Below are 21,194 nucleotides of genomic sequence, written 5' to 3'. Positions count from 1 at the left end.
AGTGAGATATCTCAAAGCTACTGAGTGCCACTTTCCTGTGGAATAATGCAACTACCGTAATTTTTGGACTAAAAGTCGCTCCGGAATATAGGTCGCATTAGCCATAAAATGCACAATAACGTGAAAAAAAAACATATATAAGTCGCTCCGGAGTATAAGTCACATTTTGGGGGGAAATTTATTCGACAAAATCCAACACCAAGAACAGACATGAACGAGCAGCAACAGGCTAAACGATAGGTATGCTAACGTGACATAAACACAAACGAAGAGCTAAGAACGGGCCTGACGTAACATTCAGAGTTATTAAAAAAAACTATCACATAAATAACACGTTTATAATACCGAGACTCAGTACAGGTTGGAGGTTGACCTTCTGACCGCGTGGTGCAGGGACAACAACCTCCTGCTGAGCGTCAACAAGACCAAGGAAATTGTTGTTGACTTCCGGAAGGGTCACACCCAACACCTGCCGCTGACCATCGACGGTGCCGTGGTGGAGAGGGTGAGCAGCACCAAATTCCTGGGGGTGCACATCAGTGAGGACCTCTCCTGGTCCGCCAACACTGCGTCACTGGCGAAGAAAGCTCAGCGCCGCCTGTACTTCCTGAGGAAACTCAGGCGGGCAAGTGCTCTTCCGGCCGTCATGACTACATTCTACCGTGGCACCATTGAGAGCGCCCTCTCCAGTTGTATCGCTGTCTGGGGTGGTAGCTGCACTGAATACAACATGAAGGCCCTGCAGCGCATAGTGAACACAGCTGGTAAGATTATTGGTGCTTCACTCTCTTCCCTGAAGGGCATTTACGCCTCCCATCTCGCCCGCAAGGCGACCACGATTGTGAGTGATGTGAGTCACCCTGCTCACTCTTTGTTTGATCTTCTGCCCTCTGGGAAGAGGTACAGGAGCCTGCGCTCCCGCACCGCCAGACTCACCAACAGCTTCATTTTCCAGGCTGTTAGGATCCTGAACTCTCTTCCCCCTTCTGCGTAGCGTCCTGTACTTATTTATTGTGTTATTTGTTTATTTATTATTTATTCATCACTCTTATTTATTCATTGTTTGTGCCTTCTTGTTTTATTTTCTTGTGTTGTTTACTTGTATGTACATTGTGAACTATGTCTTGTCACCGTGGGATAGTGGGAACGTAATTCCGATCTCTTTGTGTGTCTTGGCATGTGAAGAAATTGACAATAAAGCAGACTTTGACTTTGACTTTGATCTGTGTCACTCCAATTCATTAAATCCATCGATCGTCCTTTGTCAACAATGGGTGCGCGCCGCTGACGGTGCTTGCACTTCAAAATATTCCACAGGCCCATATAACGATATATATATTAGATATCAAATAACTATTACAGAAGCAATAATATTATCAAACCATCTGTGCACTCTAAATCATTAAATCCATCGATAAAATTCCTCGTCCTTTGTCAACAACACCGCGCGTGCGCCCTGACGTCAGCCTCGTCGTTATTCCACAGATCTAGTATATAACTATATTGTAGCGTTAACGAAGTACAAGGAAAGACGTGGGTTTGGTAAATGGCTCTTTACTTAACAAAACAAACTGCCAGGCGTGTGGCGGCGTGGACTTCCAGCCACGGAGGTGGAATAGAGATCCATAGAATAGGACCGGGCGTGCGTAAAAGCCATGACCGAGCCCCATCCACCGTCCCCGGACAGCCACCCAGCCAAGCGCCGGCCCCCGACCTCTATCCACAAAGGTGAAAGAGAGCTCCGTAGAGTAGGACCAGGCGTGCGTAAAAGCCATAATAGTCTTTCAAATCTTCTGTGTCACTCCAAATCCTTAAATTCTTCAAACTCTTCATCCTCCGTGTCACTTAGAAACAAAGCAGCTAATGATGCCGGTCGTACGTGGGGCCCTTCGTCATCTTCGTCATCCCGTGATCAATCTTTGTCCTTTGTCCTGCTGACGTCACTTGAAATTCAAATTACAGTAATCCCTTGCTACATCGCGGTTCGTTTATCGCGGTTTCACTTTTTTTTTTTGAAATTTTTGAAAAAATTCGCATATAAGTCGCTCCTCATTATAAGTCGCCCCCCCACCCAAACTATGAAAAAAAAAAAACGCGATTTATAGTCCGAAAATTACGGTAGATTCTCTTTTACTAAATTTCTGTTTTTGCCACGCTATCTAGGACAACACACAAGAATGTTGAGTAAATATGGTATAACATATACAATTACTTCAACAGATAATCACATCATTCATTTCATATTGTTGGTCGATATTTGGCTACCGGTGTGTTCGGCCATCCGCGGACGGCGGGGCAGGGGCGGGGCGGGGCGGGGCAATCCAGCTCTGCCGAACCCCTGAAGCCGACTCCCAGGTTAAGAACCACTGCTATAGACGTCTACAGCGCCACTGCTATAGACGTCTACAGCGTAGACGACTATTTTTATTTCACTTTTAGACGTCTATTAGACGTCTATATGTTAAAGTTTTTTTAGACGTTTATTGAGTAGACGTTCGAATGATGGCTAATAGCTATTAGCGCGAGTAGCGCTAATAGCTAGTGATCATTTGAACATCTAGACTTCTTCAACATTGAGGTTCTCTTCAATACATTTAACCTGTGATCCTTACCTTTGTGTAGTTCCAGGATGTTGTGAAAATGCATTTGATTAGAGATGGTCCAGGGCAGGGGTGCTCAAACCTTTTCAGCTTACGAGCTACTTTTAAAATGACCAAGTCACAAAGATCTACCCACTACAATAAATAAAATGAATAAATAAATATATAAATAAATAATATAGTGCGTGTATTTTTGTAACGCACTTAGAAAATGACATTGTGAAAAAAAAGTCCTACTCCCATTCCGTATGAAAGTGATACGGTTTTGGCTTCTTACTTGGTCCAGCAACCCCACTCATTTTTGATGGTCATAAACTTTCTTTTGTTTAAAAGAAAAAAGTCAGTGCGTGCGTTGATTAGCTTATAAACTTTGGCGGTTTGTGTGCACGCGGCCGTTAAACATGCTGCGGTGAGGGGTTGTAGTCACTGTCTATTGCGCATGTGGGGTTCACTGTGATTGCCTCCCGACAGGCCTACCTGTATGTCAATCAAGCGATAAGCTGGATTCTCGCATACAGCATTTTTTTTTTTTTTTAACGTCATGCGATCTACCAGTAGTAGCTTGGCGATCGATGTATTGAGCACCCCTGGTCCAGGGTGTGAAAATTTACATTTATTAATATAAAAATAGGTTTCAGTAACAGTCATACTCATGTTAGCTGCAGATACAAACACACCTTTTGATGGTAAAATTAACCAAACGATAATTTACCCTAAATGAAAAAAAATTTTCAAACATAATCCAACCATCACAAATATAAATGTGCAATGTTTTTAAATCATATGTATGTCATAAATATACATATATACATAAAAGATTAAATAATCAGGGCTATTTTAATAGAACAAAACTACTAAGTTACAATATAAATATATACATATTTTATGTAGGACATATTGTCATGAAGTAAATGGAGCTGGGTGCCCAAATGCAGCTTGGACCAGGGTTTATTGAACGAACTCAAAAGACAAACTATAGATGCTCGACGAGGGACGTGAATAACTGAACAGAAGGATAAAAAAAGACGAGAACAGACAAGCAACTAGAAGAAACAAGAAGACATAAAACGCAAATAATCCGACAGGCAGACAGGACTTAAATACAAGACAGTTAACGAGAGGCAGGTGACGGCAATTACACTGATCAGAGCACAGGAGGAAGGGCGAGCACACAGACACGCCAACTGAAACTGTGACATTAAAACAAGGAAACGAACTGTGACAGATCTTGACAGTACCCTCAAGGGTACTTTTACGTCCCAAAAAGAAGAAAATCCAAAACTGGCCAACAAGGGGCGGGAGGGAACGGGGAGGCGGCCGCACGTCACATGCCGCCGAAGGTCGACTGGGTGACGGCCGCTGGATCTGCGCCGCCGGAACTGGTGACAGCCGCAGCATCTGCGCCGTCGGAACTGGGTCGGGGGGCAGCCGTGCGTCTTGCGCTGCTGAATGCAGACTGGGTGACGGCCGCTGGATCCGCGGCGCCGGAACTGGTGGCGGCCGCAGCATCCGTGCCATCGGAACTGGTGGCCAACCGTGCATCTTCCGTCGCCGGAACTGGGTTAGGGTGGCGGTCGCATGTCACACGCCGCCGAAGGCCGACTGGGTGACGGCCGCTGGATCCATGCCGCCGGAACTGGTGACAGCTGCTGGATCCGCGCCGCCGGAACTGGGTTGAGGGGCAACCGTGCATCTTGCGTCGCCGGAACTGGGTCGGGTGGCGGCCGCTCATCACACACCGCCGAAGGCCGACTGGGTGACGGCTGCTGGATCTGCGCCGCCGGAACTGGTGGCGGCCGCAGCATCCGCGCCGTCGGATCTGGGTTGAGGGGCAACCGTGCATCTTGCATCGCCGGAACTGGGTCGGGTAGCGGCCGCTCATCACACACCGCCGAAGGCCGACTGGGTGACGGCTGCTGGATCTGCGCCGCCAGAACTGGTGGCGGCCGCAGCATCCGCGCCGTCGGAACTGGGTCGGGGGGGTGGCCGTGCGTCCGTGGCAACCATGGAGCAGTTGCGGAGCCGGCAAGAGTTGGTCCAAGCGCTGGTCGCTGAATTGGTCGGATTGTTCTGTCGAAGTGAGTGAAGCATGGTGACCAAATGCAGCTTGGACCAGGGTTTATTGAACAAACTCAAAAGACAAACTATAGATGCTCGACTAGGGGCGTGAATAACTGAACAGAAGGACAAAACAAGACGAGAACAGACAAGCAACTAGAAGAAACAAGAAGACATAAGACGCAAACAATCTTACAGGCAGACAGGACTTAAATACAAGACAGTTAAGGAGAGGCAGGTGACGGCAATTACACTGATCAGAGCACAGGAGAGGAGGGGCGAGCACACAGACACGCGAACCGAAACTATGACTTTAAAACAAGGAAACGAACTGACAGATCTTGACACATATCAAATAAACAAAACAACCAGCTCGGCGAAACACAAGGGGGAAACAATATAAATATCACTCTTGTGGGGTTTTGATAGCCCCCTTTGCTCCTCAACGCTGGAGCCCGTTTTAATTTTAAAGCCATTGCGGTCCTTGTTTAATCATCCGTGGCCTCTGTGCGTGTCGCCAACAGCTTCTACAAAGATGAACTCGATGGAAATCTGGCACCACCCATTGTAGACCTTGGGATTACTCTGTAAAAGAAATATGAATATGGGAAAAAATAAAACACGACCTGTAAAATAGTTTTTACTTGATGCATCTTATGTCAGTCGCACATTTCGAACATGAAGCAAGCGCACAGGAACGAGCTGACATGTTTGTTTTTTTATTTACCGGCGCTATCAGAGCAGTCCTCCTGAGAGCCCTCTGCACGAGTCACACGAGCACACATATTGAATGTTGTCATTGTCATTTGTGTAGAGTCTACAACAGAAAAAAAAATGTCACCATTGAGCGCAGCCACCACATCGTAAGCCTTCACTGTCAGGGTTTTTCAGATTATCCTTATCGTATGATTATGTTGGAATGCAACCGGTAATAAATAACCTAGCTTGTCCCATCCTACACAAGGTCGTAAAACACCCCCTGGTAAGTTTTGACTAGAGGAAAAGGGCTTCCTATTCAGCCTACTCTTACCCCCACTCTGTTTCTCTTAATAAATATGCCCTTGCAGGAAGGAGAGTTTAGACTTCATTCCTTCAACGGGTGAGCTCTCCACCTGCAGGTGTCTAAAAGGACTTGCTTGTCTCCCGTGTGGTTCTTGCAAAATAAGTTAGAGTGAGCAGAACTCTAACATTTTGGTGCCGAAACTCGGGACCTCTCATACCCACCATCTGGCTGACGGAGGACGACACGCTGTACACTGTTGACGGGCCAGTGTCCATTAGCTGGACTTGGTAAAGAAAGACCTGGGAAGGAAATTCTTCGCTGGGCCAGCATCTTAGGTCTGCCTTCGTCTGACAGGGGTGGATTGACGGGACCCGGCAGTGCAACGAACCAGGGGCCTGAAGTTGTGTGATTGTGTTGTTGTGAAACGCGTAAAACATAGAGGTCCACGAGATCCAGCTTGGGTTCAAGTCCCAGTGGAGGAAACAGGCTAAGAAAGGCAGAGCTTCTTTTTCGTTCATCGAAGAAGTGCGTAGACTCTTCTTTGTCTGTTTTTCCGAGCTGAGGGATCTGGCTTGGGTTAGAGTCCCAGTGGAAGGAACGTGCTAAGAAACACGGAGCTTCTTTTTTGTTAATCAAAGAAGGGCGTAGATTTTTCTTTGTATGTTTTTCCGGCCAAAGAACAGCTTGGGTTCAAGTACCAGTGGAAGGAACGGGCTAAGGAAAACAGAGCTTCTTTTTCTTAATTGAAGAAGGGCGTAGACTCTTTCTTTTGTCCGTTTTTCAAAAGCTGTCTGGGAGGGTTTTACACCCATCCCTGGATAGGCCTAAAAAAGCGCTGGAGTTTGTGTGATTGAGTGTGTGACTGGTAGGATAAATTGACTAAATAGCGGTTCTAGCATTGATCCACGGCAATAATACAGGCTAGTAATTTGTTGAAAGGTCAATTTAAACCTGCATTGAGGATCCTCAAAGAAATAAATAAATAATAATAATAATAATATTTTTGAGAAAAAGAAATTGTAAAACCTAAAACTACTAAAATTAAGATGGGAAATAAAAACGGTAAATCTCTACCTCTTGACAGAGATGAGAAGTACATGGCGAGTAGGTTTCTTAATTGTATGCAATATATGCCGAAGTGAAAGAAAAAGTATGGAGTAGAAGGGAAGTTGAAAGTTGAAGTGTGGAAGATAGTAGTTGATGTTTTGGAAGAGAGTGTGAATAGAAAGACAAATGGACTGAAAAAGAAAAGAAAAGAGAGAAAATTGGATTGTGCTAAAATGTGGTTGAAAGCTTCACAAGAGAGAAGAGAACAAATCCAAAAGACAAAAGATAGAAAGATGAAAGGTGATGAGGCTGAGACTATGTTTGTCAGGCCGGAAGACAATGAGGCACTGTCGCGGCCACGGCTCCAGCCGAAGCTGAAGGCGCAGCTCAAGCAGAGGAGCAAGAGGGGCCTTCCGCTCGTACACAAAACTTGTATCCAAGCTTAACAAACCTGCAGCCCCCCCCCCCCCATATAACAGCAAAAGAAGTCAGGGTCACATTATTAGAAGTCCTGTGCAAACAAGAAGTTTGACCAGTGCTGCTAAATTTTCTCAAAATTTAGGCAATGTTGATGTGTGGCCAATGATACAGGTGCCAAACCCTATTGTAGGGGAAGGCCAACCCCCACATACATATGTTTTCCGGCCATGGACTTTGGAAGAGGCAAGAAAAGCAGTTGAAGGGGTTACCCCTGTTGCTGAAGACCCAGATAAATGGGCAGAGGACATGGCTGGAATCATACATTCCTATAGACTGAACGGGCATGAGGCAGGAGAAGCTGCAATGTCTTCCTTGGGCAAAGACAGGGCAAAGGTTAGAGGAAATTATACAGGTAGAAATAATCAAGGGGCTTTTCCCTATCCCGTTGAGGGGAATCAATTGGGAGGGGAGTATACAGCACAATGGAATGATCTTGTGCAAAGAGTGCGAACTATATTTCAAAGACGAGCGAATTATGGTCATTTGGCAGGAATAAAACAGAAGCCTGGCGAAGATACTGATGATTTTCGTTTGAGATTTGAAAAAGAATTCAGGGTGCATAGTGGCATCCCATTCAATGATGCAGCTGAGAGTGCTTATCAACAACAGCTTAAAAATGTGCTCCTCACTAATTTCCGCCCTGAAATAGGCAACTGGGTGAGGAAACATTTGGTAGAAGTGGATATTGCAAGTGTGACAACAACTATGCAATGGGCCAGACATGCTGAAAAAGTGATAAAAAAAGGCAAAAGTTCTGATGTATTTCATCTAGATAATGATGATGAACTAGATGAAGATACAACAGTCTTCTTCCAAGGGTCCCAGCAGGGCAGAGGAGGAGGTAGAGGCCAACAAGGTCGCAGGCCACCATATAAATCAAAACCCCCATCAGATTCAAACTGTTGGAACTGTGGGAGACGAGGACACCTTGCAAGGGAGTGTCGTCGGGCAAAACAATATCAATCAAAGGGTGCAGGAAGGGGCAGAGGAAAGGCCAAATTTTCAGCACGACTAGATCCCCCCCCTTTGACCTCTGGTGCTCCTACAGAGGAAGAAATAGTAGATGTCCATACAGCATGGGACATTCTGAGTGCATTAAAAGAAAAACCATATGTTTCTCTAAACATTGGAGGAAGTGATGTGGAGTTTTTGTGTGATACCGGGGCATGTAAAACTGTAATAAAAACTAAAGTCCCAAATCTAAAGGCCTCCCAAAATACTATTTGGGTGAAATCTGCTGATGGGCAGGTACACAAGGAGAGTATCTCCAATCCGGTTGAAGTGAGAGATAAGGAAACTGGAAGCATGGCTTCAGTTTAGATTGTCCTATCCCCAAAATGTCCCATAAACCTGCTGGGACGAGATCTGATGACTCGGTTGGGAATTGCAATAATTCCAGTAAAGGATGGCATGCGAGCATGTAGAGTGAGAGATATGGACTCATATGCTGCACAAGCAGGTGAACAGATTTGCTGCTCCTATGCCATCCCTCCTGAACAAAATCCTAAGCTACCAAGCAGATTGCTGAGTGAAGCTCGAAAACAATTGCCCCAACCTGAATCGGAAATGACTTGTAATGAATTACATGTCATCATGAATATTCTCACTGATCCACAAGATGACTATATTGGAAGTTTTCTCAGCGACACAGAAGTAACTTTAACAATCACTGCTCTGGACACTGATCGCAGGTCATTTTCAGCTGCTGCTGTGCTCCTGCCCGCTCCTCAGAAAGACAGATACAAGTTGTCGACTGTACCCCACATCTCATTGTTTAAACCTCACAGTATAACGTGGGCAGATGTGGGTTCCCGAATTAAACTTGCTGGATCTGTGACTGATTATGAGGACAAAGGTGATGGGTGGAGCTACAGTACCAGTTGTGACGTGTGGAAGCAAACAGTGTGTGAAGTAGCTGTAGGCAGAGCAGGCGCTTGTGCGCTTCCCTGACGAGTTGACATTTGTTTGAATGAAAAGGAGGAGGGGGAATTGGCTGGTCTTCCTGAAAAACTGTGGACCAAGGGCCCATCTGATGTAGGACTTTTAAAGTCCATTTCCCCAGTACAGATCAAACCAAGATCAGAGTGGCGTCCAAGAGTTAAGCAATATCCTTTAAAACAGGAGGCAATGAATGGCATTGCCCCTGTTATAATTGATCTTTTGACAGGAGGAATCATTAGGGAGTGCTCGGATTCTCCTTGCAACACTCCCATTTTTCCAGTCCAAAAGGCCAACAAAATTAATTGGCGAATGATACAAGATTTACAAGCCGTGAATGATGCAGTGCAAACAAGAGCACCCAATGTGCCTGACCCACACACACTTCTGAACACTTTGAAACCTAATCAGAAGTTTTTCACAGTAATTGATCTCAGCAATGCATTTTTCTCAGTGCCAATTCACCCAGACTCACAGTTTTGGTTCGCTTTTACCTTTAAAGGACAAAGCTATACATACACCAGATTGACACAAGGATTTGCTGATAGTCCAACTATTTTCATTCAAGCTATCATGGCCTGTTTGGCTGATTTTCAGATGCCAAACAAAAGCCAACTTCTAGTTGTTGTAGATGATCTCCTGGTAGCCTCTGAAACTGAAGCTGCTTGCAAGGCAGACTCCTTAGCATTGTTACACTATCTCTGCAAAACAGGGAATAAAGTGAACAAAAATAAGTTACAATGGGTCAGACAGGAAGTGAACTATTTAGGTCACACTTTGTCGGCTTCTGGAAGACAGATACAAAGAACCAGAAAGCAGATTATTGCAGATGCACCGAAACCTGAAACAAAAAAACAAATGATGTCATTTTTGGGGCTCTGCAATTACTGCAGAGCATGGATCCCACATTATGCGGAAAAAACACAACCGCTGCTGGATATTGTCCCCATGGCAATGACAGAAAAAATAATGTGGACACCAGTAGCGGATGATGCTTTTGTAGTGCTGATACAGGCTCTGATAGAAACCACAACTCTTGTCTTGCCAGACTACAATAAAACCTTTGTGCAAACAGCAGACTGCAGGAATGGTTTTATGACCTCAGTGTTGCTGCAGAGTCATGGCAGCAAACTAAGACCAATTGCATTTTATTAAAAAAAACTGGATCCAGTGGTTCTGTCTTTGCCAGAATGCTTTACATCAAGGTCATCAAAAGAAAGAACTGGGCCAACCCACGGTGGGAGGGACCGTTCCAAGTTTTGCTTGCTACCCCCACGGCAGTAAAGATTTTTCAACGGCCCAGCTGGATTCACCTCAGCCACTGCAAGTTGCAGAGAGTGCTGGACCCCTAATTCGGAGTGGTGAGGAAGCCTGACTACAAAGAAGCCTCATCGTTTAGGGTGGGGCGTCTCAATGTTGGTGAAGCAAACAACGATCCCCACTCCGCTAGGCGAGGGGATGTCCCGGTGTCTCTGCCATCCTAGTAGCAACGGGGCTCCATATGCCAGATGGATCCTCTGCTGTTGGAGCGTGCTATGGTCTATGGACTCATCTGAACAGACCAGGTGACAATGTTGACCGTGGAAAACGGTGGTCGCATGATGAGAACTTTGAGGACTGGTCATGGGACCCCAGAAACCCATACGAGACCAACACTTGATACCGGTATGTCAAGTTCACTGTGAGAGCTCACACGCAGGAGGGGTGTTATGTGTGTTCGAAACTCCCCCCTTCCTCCACGCAAGTTCACTTGGAGGCCAGAGCAATGAATGTCACTGAAGCGAAATGTATGGATTCCATGGGAGGAGTTGGATATCAGCACCGTGCTGTCACAGTCAAGGATGCCGACCCTTACCGCCCTGGACTTGCTGACGGTGCCTGTGATCAGCTATTCTGGACAAATCTCAATGTGACTGTTAAAGGACGAACAATGCCACAAGTGGCCTACACAGAGAGACCAGCTGGAGTGAATTACACATGTTACATCCAAGGTAACAAGACCCACGTCTGCATTGACGATGACTGCTCTCCAGGAGGAAACTGGATGGGAGCTTTGGACATCACCGATGAGTGTCAAAATAAGAGAGCCATTTCAGGTGGGGAGGGCTCTCCGACCAACATGGCTGCACCATCGAACGGCACATACTTCATACAGAATGGCTGGTGGCTTTGTGGTCACAAGGTTTATCCGATGCTGCCTACCAACTGGACAGGAGTGTGTGCACCAGTGTGGGTGACGGACCACACCTACAGGATACGACATCATCAACTGACAGAAGCACACAACTCTTCTGGACGTCGACGCAGGGCAGTTGCAACCTTTGACCCTCATGACCCTGTCTGGGGTGCGAACGTTCCAGACGACCATAAAGTATGGTCCGTCGGAGACAAAGTTGTCCTTGCGCTCTTTCCTCAGATTGGGGTTGGGAAACAATCACTCTTCATCGAGACACTGAACTATCGTTTTCAATCCTTTGTGAATCTCTCACTGCAAGTCAACGATGGACAAAATAGAGAGATTCAGGCTATTAGACTGATGGTCTTGCAAAACAGGATGGTTCTGGACTTGTTGACGGCAGCACAAGGTGGTGTGTGCCACATCATTGGGACTTCCTGTTGCACATACATACCGGGAGAAAATGACACCCACATCAACGACGCCATGAATTCACTGAAGAACTTACAGCAGGCCATGTCTAATGACACGGTCCCACATCAGTTTGATTTCTTTTCATAGCTATTCTCTGGCAACTGGTGGCAACTGCTGTTGAAATTGCTGTCTCCTGTGCTTGTTGTGCTGGTGGTGTTGTGCTTGTTTACGACCTGCGTTATCCCATGTTTGAAGTCTGCTGTGACGAGGTTTGTGTCTTCTACTGTAGCCCAAGTTCATATACAACTTCTTAGAGATGACGGATGTGATAACGTTAATGAAACATGGATTGCGTAGATGCTGTTCTGTTGAGCATGTTTTACAGAAACTTGATGATTTGACCATCGAAAATGCTTCGCAAGTGATGGATACAATGATGTACTGTTTCTGTGTTTTTCTTTTTCTTTTTTATTGATAGCATTCTGGTCGCCTAAGGCAGAGGGACCGTGTGAGACTTTTCCTGCTAATAACATCTGGCCAGCAGGTTTTTCGCTTACACAATAAGTTTGATCTGGGGTATTAAGGTAATACCTCATCTTCACTGGAAAGTGTTGCTATCATTGTTTGTTGTTTTTTTATTTTTACTATTCTTCTTTCTTCATTATATATATATATATATATATATATATATATATATATATATATATATATATATATATATATATATATATATATATATATATATATATATATATATATATATATATATATATATATATATATAGGTCGTAAAACACCCCCTGATATGTTTTGACTAGAGGACAAGGGCTTCCTATTCAGCCTACTCTTACCCCCACTCTGTTTCTCTTAATAAATATGCCCTTGCAGGAGGGTTTAAGAGGTGTCTAAAAGGACTTGCTTGTCTCCCGTGTGGTTCTTGCAAAATAAGTTAGAGTGAGCATAACTCTAAAATTCACTGTCGTCTTTTTTTAATCTACAGTACAGATGTCAAACTAATCATACCTGTCCATGGTCTTGGAAACATGCAGGTCTTCAAATCAGCAGCCTCCTCAGACAAGACTGTTTTGCAATCTGTATACAAGGAATTATGAACAGTGTCTCAGAAGGGTGGAATTAAGACTAGACAAAAATGAATTGAGGACTTTTATTCTTGTAAATCAAGCAAAAATAACTGAAGTCAGTAACTTTGACAGTACAGCAATTAAACTAAAGAGAACCCTACAGGTTCCATTTGTAAGCTATCAAGACTGAAGGGGGGACCACAACATACACAATTTTGACTAACCAATTCCAGGCTTAATCATTCTGTCATTCAGTCTTGCATCCTGTTTGTCATATATTTCCTTGGACATCATGTCAAAGGTCTCCAGATCAGTCATGGGCACCGTCCACTCTCCGCGTCACATTCGGAGCGAGAGTTGAGGCTTCTCAGCCTGTCATCATTTTAGCGATTGATTTGACCCACATGCAGAAAAAACAACTCAGACGTCCAGAATGAGTGAGGAGTGTTCATTGGAGGAGCTGCGGTGGAGGTAGAGCGGGATGATCAGAGCCAGGAGCACGGAGCGGGAGCAGCAATGGTGGAGCGTGTGAGGTTCAGCCAGAACGGGGTGGATCTTGGCGGTGATCGGTGAAGGTAATCTACAAGCAGAATACACAAGACTTGGTCAGAGAATTCAACGTGGCTGTGGCGGAGATCTTACTGCAGACCGGATGATCTGAAGAACGTGGGGTCGATGAGCAAGGCGAGAACTATGAGCGAAGAGCTAGAGACACAACCGTTGAGGTGATCACACTGAAGGGACACTCAGGCGACGAGCAGTTGACAGCATGCTCCTTAAGAGCCCTACTTTAAGGAGCCTGATGGGCCACACCTGGGCCCTCTGCACTCTGCCACTCTGCTCACGGTTGCTCCCTGCGGACAAAAGAAGTATGCCACCCCGGACCCTGACACTGCCCAGGGATTGCCAGAAGGGGCTCCATGATGAAAAAGAAGATGTCTGACTTGACAATTCACCCATTAACCGCTGTTAATCACATGACACAATACAATTTTAACTTGAAGTGATTTGACTTAGAATTCCGAGCCCTGTTGAGCGCAAAACAAAGTTAGGTGCACATTTTACTGACATCAGAAGATAAAAACCTACCGTAATTTCCGGACTATAAGTCGCGTTTTTTTTTCCATAGTTTGGGTGGGGGGGCGACTTATACTCAGGAGCGACTTATATATGTATGACATCACTTACTTACAAGTATAGTTGACCACTTCCCATGTTATTTTTAGTATAGTTGATCACTTAACATGCTTTTATATCTATCTTGAACGTCTTCAAAACATAATAGAGAAAACATCAAATAAAGCAATTAACACTTTAAAGCACCATATCCAAGTCCACTGTCTGCTGTATGTACACTTGCTCCATTTTTGCTCTTATATTTATTATTATTATTTATTATTATTTGTTTATTTATCATTTATTCAACACTCTTATTTATTCATTGTTTGTGCCTTCTTGGTTTTTTTTGTGTTGCTTGTATGCATATGCGTACTATCTCACCGAGGGATAGTGGGAACGTAATTTCAATCTCTTTGTGTGTCTTGGTATCTGAAAAAAAATCGACAATAAAACAGACTTTGACTTTGATAAAACAACCAAATAAACAACGCAAAATTTTTTTTTATTTTCAGACGAAACTGGATGAGGGTGCTCTAAATTTCACCGTTGGCCGTGACTCATCAACTGGGTGGGCTTAAGAAAAATGGCACCAAAATGAAACTCATATTTTGCAGGTCACAAACTTCAAGTTGTAAAATATGCAGCTGAAATCAGTAATCGAGCAGCAGAAAGAAAGTTTAGAGAACCGTGATGTAACAAGGGATTACTATTTCAAGTGACGTCAGTGGCACAGCGCGGCGCGGCTGTTGTTTACATAAAGGACAAATGTACCCACGTAAGGACTTCCGGCATCATTAGCGGTGATCATTTCTAAGTGACACGGAGGACAAAGAGTTTGAAGGAATTAAGGATTTGGAGTGACATAGAAGGTTTGAAAAACTATTATGGCTTTTACGCACGCCCGGTCCTACTCTACTGAGTCGAGGGCCGGCGCTCGGCCGAGTGGCTGTCCGCGAACGGTGCATGGGGCTCGGACATGGCCATTACGCACGCCCGGTCCTATGCCAAGGAACTCTCGTGTCTGGAAGTCCACGCCGCCACACGCTTGGAAGTTTGTTTTGTTGAATAAAGAGCCGTTTACCAAGCCCACGTCTATCCTTGTACTTTGTTAACGCTACAATATAGTTATATACTAGATCTCTGGAATAAAGACGAGGCTGACGTCAGGGCGCACGCACGGCGATGTTGACAAAGGACGAGGAATTTGATCGATGGATTTAATGGATTTAAAGTGCACAGATGGTTTGATAATATTATTGCTTATATTATAGTTATTTGAAATATAGTTCATCTATCGTTATATGAGCCTGTGGAATATTTTGAAGTGCAAGCGCCCTCAGTCGCGCGCACCCATTGTTGACAAAGAACGATCGATGGATTTAATGAATTGGAGTGACACTGATGATTTTATAAACATGTTATTCATGTAATCGTTTTCTTTAATTACTCTGTATGTTACGTCAGGCCCATTCTCAGCTCTTCGTTTGTGTTTGTCACATTAGGATGCCTAGCATCGTTTAGCCTGTTGCTATCATATCGAACGATCGATGGATTTAATGAATTGGAGTGACACCGATGGTTTTACAAACATGTTATTTATGTAATAGTTGTCCTAAATCACTCTATATGTTACGTCAGGCCCGTTCTCAGCTCCTCGTTTGTGTTTGTCACGTTAGCATACCTATCGTTTAGCCTGTTGCTATCGTATCGAACGATCGATGGATTTATTGAATTGGAGTGACACCGATGGTTTTATAAACATGTTATTCATGTAATAGTTGTCCTTAATCACTCTATATGTTACGTCAGGCCCGTTTTCAGCTCTTTGTTTGTGTTTGTCACGTTAGCATACCTATCGCTTAGCCTGTTGTTGCTATCGTTTAGCCTGTTGTTGCTCGTTCATGACTGTTTTTGGTGCGGGATTTTGTTGAATAAATTGCCCCCCAAAATGCGACTTATACGCCGACGCGACTTATATATGTTTTTGTTTTTTTTTCTACTTTTTGGGGCAATTTATGGCTGGTGCGATTTATACTCCGGAGCAACTTATAGTCCGGAAAATACGGTACCTTTTCACGTGCCACTCCTTGAGCTAAATCTGGAGTCACAAATCACAACATGGGTAAAAAGGGAAATTACTTCTTTTCCATGCCATCAGAAAGGAGCACGGAGCGGGAGCAGCAATGGTGGAGCGTGTGGAGTTCAGCCAGAACGGGGTGGATCTTGGCGGTGATCGGTGAAGGTAATCTACAAACAGAATACACAAGACTTGGTCAGAGAATTCAACGTGGCTGTGGCGGAGATCTTACTGCAGACCGGATGATCTGAAGAACGTGGGGTCGATGAGCAAGGCGAGAACTATGAACGAAGAGCTAGAGACACAACCGTTGAGGTGATCACACTGAAGGGACACTCAGGCGACGAGCAGTTGACAGCATGCTCCTTAAGAGCCCTACTTTAAGGAGCCTGATGGGCCACACCTGGGCCCTCTGCACTCTGCCACTCTGCTCACGGTTGCTCCCTGCGGACAAAAGAAGTATGCCACCCCGGACCCTGACACTGCCCAGGGATTGCCAGAAGGGGCTCCATGATGAAAAAGAAGATGTCTGACTTGACAATTCACCCATTAACCGCTGTTAATCACATGACACAATACAATTTTAACTTTTGAAGTGATTTGACTTAGAATTCCGAGCCCTGTTGAGCGCAAAACAAAGTTAGGTGCACATTTTACTGACATCAAAAGATAAAAACCTACCGTAATTTCCGGACTATAAATCGCGTTTTTTTTTCATAGTTTGGGTGGGGGGGCGACTTATACTCAGGAGCGACTTATATATGTATGACATCACTTAGTTACAAGTATAGTTGACCACTTCCCATGTTATTTTTAGTATAGTTGATCAATTAACATGCTTTGATATCTATCTTGAACGTATTCAAAACATAATAGAGAAAACATCAAATAAAGCAATTAACACTTTAAAGCACCATATCCAAGTCCACTGTCTGCTGTATGTACACTTGCTCCATTTTTGCTCTTATATTTATTATTATTATTTATTATTATTTGTTTATTTATCATTTATTCAACACTCTTATTTATTCATTGTTTGTGCCTTCTTGGTTTTTTTTGTGTTGCTTGTATGCATATGCGTACTATCTCACTGCGTACTATTTTGTTGAATAAATTGCCCCCCAAAATGCGACTTATACGCCGACGCAACTTACATATGTTTTTTTTTTCTTTTTCTACTTTTTGGGGCATTTTATGGCTGGTGCGATTTATACTCCGGAGCAACTTATAGTCCGGAAAATACGGTACCTTTTCACGTGCCACTCCTTGAGCTAAAACTGGAGTCACAAATCACAACATGAGTAAAAAGGGAAATTACTTCTTTTCCATGCCATCAGAAAATCTGAAATTTGTGATCTATACTTACTGTTTGATCTTGTTTTTGTTTTATAATAGCATGGCGATTTTTGAAAGCGAGCTGCTGACATCTGCAAAAGCAACGCCATTATATACGTACATTAATTTTGAATTCACATATGAATTGTAAATGCATACGGCATAACCTCTTGTCAAAAATAACATTTCCTTTTTAAATGTAGGCAGTTATATGCCTTATATGTACAGTTATAAACTTTCAAAAATATTTTATTTACTTGAGATTTTTTTTTTACTTAAGAAAACCACTACATACATACTATGCATCGACGTGAAACAAACTGTTTATTATTTGAAGCAAATTCACTTAAGCTACCATCAACGTTTAGCGACCATTAACGTTTGTGTCAGCTCTTCTGTAGTGAAAACGAAGGACTGGCAGGCAAGCTACAACTTAAGTCCAAGCTTGATATCGATTGATAATGAAATGGACAAACTTTGCAGAACAAAACTGTCACGTCCGTGCCAGAGCACGCTCGGCCTGCACGTCCCTCGGCCACATCCCTTTCGTTACTGTAATGTCTGTCACCTGCTTCCTCTTGTTACCCTGTGTATTTAAGCCCTACCCGTGTGTTCCTCCTTGTCGGTGTCTACTTCTCTGTTCCGTCCCTCTCCGTGCCCAGTGTTCCTGTCATCTGGTTTTCCCCCGGTCTGTCTGGAGGCTCACGGTCAGAATTTTAACCTTGCCCAAGTAGACTTCTGTCTGTCGGTCTGTCTGTTTGCTGGCCGTGAGTCTCTATACCGTCTGTGTCTTCGGATCCCCACCTACCTCCCTTCCAACTCCCTTTCCCTTCAATAAATCCTGGTTCAAGCTGCATTTGGTCGCCCTGGCTCAACTCATTCCTGACAAAAACAACAGCTCTTACTGAAAAACCTCGAAGACTCACCTGATACCAGCCTTCCTTTGTGTCTTTTTTTTTTTATTTTGTCTGTAGAAGCAACGGGCTCAAACCCATAGGCCACTTTACCTGCACACTTCTTCTTCTTGTTATTTTACGGTGGCGCACGTGTCTGCCCCTAGCGTTTCGAACGAAGCAATACAGCATTGCAATCCCATCCAATTACAGCTAGTTTAGGGTTCAATATTTCATATTAGATGGATTTAATTTTGGCATCTATGGAATAACCTAAAATAGACTTTTATATCAGGTTACAGAAATAACCACACTTCACAGGGATCATTGGTTGTTTAAAACAAAACAATACAAATTATGTACATTATTTATACAACTTATAGCTGGTTTATGGTTTAATATTTCATACTTGATGGTGGGGATAAGCGGTATAGAAAATGGATGGATGATGGATGGATTTAATTTTGGCCTCAGGTTACAGAAATAACCACACTTCAAACAGATAAATGGTTGTTGAAAACAAAGCAATACAACTTCTGTAGATTATTTATACAATTTACAGTTGGTTTAGGGTTTAATATTTCATATTTGATGGATTTAATTTTTGTTCGTCTATGCGATGCCCTGCGATTGGCTGGCAACCAGTTCAGGGTGTCCCCCGCGTACTGCCCGATGACTGCTGGGATAGGCTCCAGCACACCTGCGAACCCCGTGGGGACAAGCAGTATAGAAAATGGATGGATGGATTTAATTTTGTCGTCTATTTTAGGTTATTCCATAGCCCTAATATCAGGTTACAGAAATAACCACACTTCACACAGATCAATGGTCGTTTAAAACAAAGCATCACAACTTCTGTACATTATTAATACAACTTACAAAATGGTTTTGGGTTTAATATTTTATATTTGATGGATTTAATTTTGTCGTATATTTTAGGTTATTCCATAGCCCCAATGACACTTTACACCAGTGGTTCTTAACCTGGGTTCGATCAAACCCTAGGGGTTCGGTGAGTCGGCTCCAGGGGTTCGGCAGAGCTGGTATGTCATTCTCCCCCCCGCGGATGGCCGAACACACCTGAATGTCGAGAAGTCACACTGATTTGCTGGTATGTCACAACCTTCCAGTCTCAGGGCGGACACTCTACTACTAGGCCACTGAGCTGTTTGGGCTATTTTAGGTCTATAAAATAACCTAAAATAGACCTCTATATCAGGTTACAGAAATAACTAGCAACGGGTGGGGGTGGGGTATCACCTCCACCATTGAGTCCTTGAGGCCCGGTGGTGTGGAGCTCATCCTCAAATTATGCCGACGAGGCAAGGAATTGATGCAAAGCGAGGCCGACCAGTCACTAATGTTTGTCCAGTCGTGAAAGGCCGAGACTCCCTGCAAGAAATACCAGGAGGGGGGAGGATGGGGGCAGTCTGGCTAACAAGGGGCAGGCATGCGGGCAGGCGGGGCGGCTCCCGCAGCGTTGCACATTATCATATTTCCACGTAATTACTTCTTTTTCCACTTGAAATGAGGAAGCAGCTTGACAGTGCGTTCGCCGCCTGCGGAACAACAAGGCGCACGCTCGTGAAATGCTCATCCACCGACACGGACACGACGAGCATACGTGACATCACCACAAAAAATGGCTGCATGGAACTACACGTAACCTGGTGATCCTGAAAGGGGGATCCTTCCATCTGTGGTCCCTTCTCAAGGTTTCTCATTTTCCCCTGGCAGGGGTTTTTTGAGTTTTTCCTTGCCCTTTTGGGAGCTTAAGATCAGGGGATGCTTTGAGAATAATTGTCAATTTTGGCTATGTGAAGCCCTTTGAGACTGTTTGTGATTTAGGGCTATACAAATAAACTTGACTTGACTTGACTTGTCTTAACGGAAGCAAGCAAAAAAAAATTGTGGCATACGCAGACGTGCACACACACACACACACACACACACACACACACACACACACACACACACACACACACACACATACATACACACACACACACACACATACACACACACACACACACACACACACACACACACACACACACACACAGACACACACACACGCAGCCACAAACATTCACCCCGTCATATCCGGGAATTCCAACTCACGATGTCGGCACACAAGACAGGCAAGTGTACCCCTCCGCCATCAGCGACTACCGGCAGGCAAAGCTACAGTTGACGACAAATGAGGTGCGCACACAACGTCACAACGACGAGCAACAACTTGACTCCACTCAAGACCATAACACGAACACACACAAAATACCTGTTTGGGCATCACGCTGCGCCATCGCGATTGAGGAGAGGAAACAACACGACAGCATGCAGAGGAAATGACAACGCACCGCAGCAAAACAAGACAAGATACGTTGCCAACAACAACGCAGCGTTTGCGTCTATGATGTATGTGCGTTGAGGACGGTGACACGCTTGTCCTCGCTCGTCGTCCGCTCCCGGGGCTCCTGATGACAAATTCTGCAAGCGAGCGAGGCGAGCGTGCGGCGGGCCGTAGCCGTAGCGGGCGATTAGCAGCCCCCGGCGAGAGAAGCTCTGGCGCGGGGACAACAGCCGCTTGCTGTCCGATGGCGTCGGGGTGATTATTTATTTATTTATTTATTTATTTATTTATTTATTTATTTATTTATTTATTTATTTATTTATTTATTTATTTATTTATTTATTTATTTATTCGTTCGTTCGTTCGTTCGTTCGTTCGTTTGTTCGTTCGTTCGTTCGTTCATTTATTTGGGTGGCACGGTGGGGCACTGGTTAGCACGTCCGCCTCACAGTTAGGAGGGTGCAGGTTCGATTCAACCTCCGGCCCTTCTTGTGTGGAGTTTGCATGTTCTCCCTGTGCCTGCGTGGGTTTTCTCCGGGCACTCCGGTTTCCTCCCACGTCCCAAAAACATACATGGTTGGCTGATTGAGCACTTCAAATTGCCCCGATAGGTGTGAGT

General features: G+C 44.4%; 1 protein-coding gene across 18 annotated transcripts; it reads right to left on the bottom strand.

Annotated features, from left to right (window-relative positions):
- Window positions 1-12,867: 12,867 nt before the first annotated feature.
- LOC148388054 (uncharacterized) lies at window positions 12,868-20,824 on the bottom strand. Of its 18 annotated transcripts, none has more exons than XM_088394231.1 (7): window positions 20,504-20,824; window positions 18,256-19,781; window positions 17,361-17,421; window positions 16,374-17,271; window positions 16,234-16,289; window positions 16,057-16,164; window positions 12,868-13,378 (listed from the first exon to the last, which is right to left on the bottom strand). In XM_088394231.1, the coding sequence occupies exons 4-7, from the start codon at window positions 16,542-16,544 to the stop codon at window positions 13,219-13,221; spliced, it is 495 nt and encodes a 164-aa protein (XP_088250357.1). In that variant the 5' UTR covers window positions 16,545-17,271; window positions 17,361-17,421; window positions 18,256-19,781; window positions 20,504-20,824; the 3' UTR covers window positions 12,868-13,218. The 18 variants fall into 18 exon arrangements, 15 of the variants coding, with proteins under 15 accessions (XP_088250357.1, XP_088250366.1, XP_088250364.1 ...); XM_088394240.1 differs by lacking the exon at window positions 16,234-16,289 and adding an exon at window positions 13,448-13,503 and having other exon boundaries at window positions 13,588-16,164; window positions 17,243-17,271; window positions 20,504-20,820; XM_088394238.1 differs by lacking the exon at window positions 17,361-17,421 and adding an exon at window positions 13,448-13,503 and having other exon boundaries at window positions 13,588-16,164; window positions 16,374-16,438; window positions 20,504-20,820.
- Between the last annotated feature and the right edge of the window lie 370 nt (window positions 20,825-21,194).

The sequence above is a fragment of the Syngnathus floridae genome, chromosome 13, assembly GCF_059516105.1.
Source record: "Syngnathus floridae isolate MCC-2025c chromosome 13, RoL_Sflo_1.0, whole genome shotgun sequence".
Classification (NCBI taxonomy): domain Eukaryota; kingdom Metazoa; phylum Chordata; class Actinopteri; order Syngnathiformes; family Syngnathidae; genus Syngnathus; species Syngnathus floridae.
This window is presented reverse-complemented; position numbering and strand designations above follow the sequence as displayed.

Excerpts from the sequence above, each read along its gene's own strand:
- LOC148388054 (XM_088394231.1), bottom strand. The coding sequence starts at position 16,544 with ATGGGTGAATTGTCAAGTCAGACATCTTCTTTTTCATCATGGAGCCCC. Across the intron at positions 16,165-16,233 it reads CACGTTCTTCAGATCATCCG|ATTACCTTCACCGATCACCG; the intron begins GTCTGCAGTAAG and ends TTCTGTTTGTAG. Across the intron at positions 13,379-16,056 it reads TCTGATGGCATGGAAAAGAA|ATTACCTTCACCGATCACCG; the intron begins GTAATTTCCCTT and ends TTCTGCTTGTAG.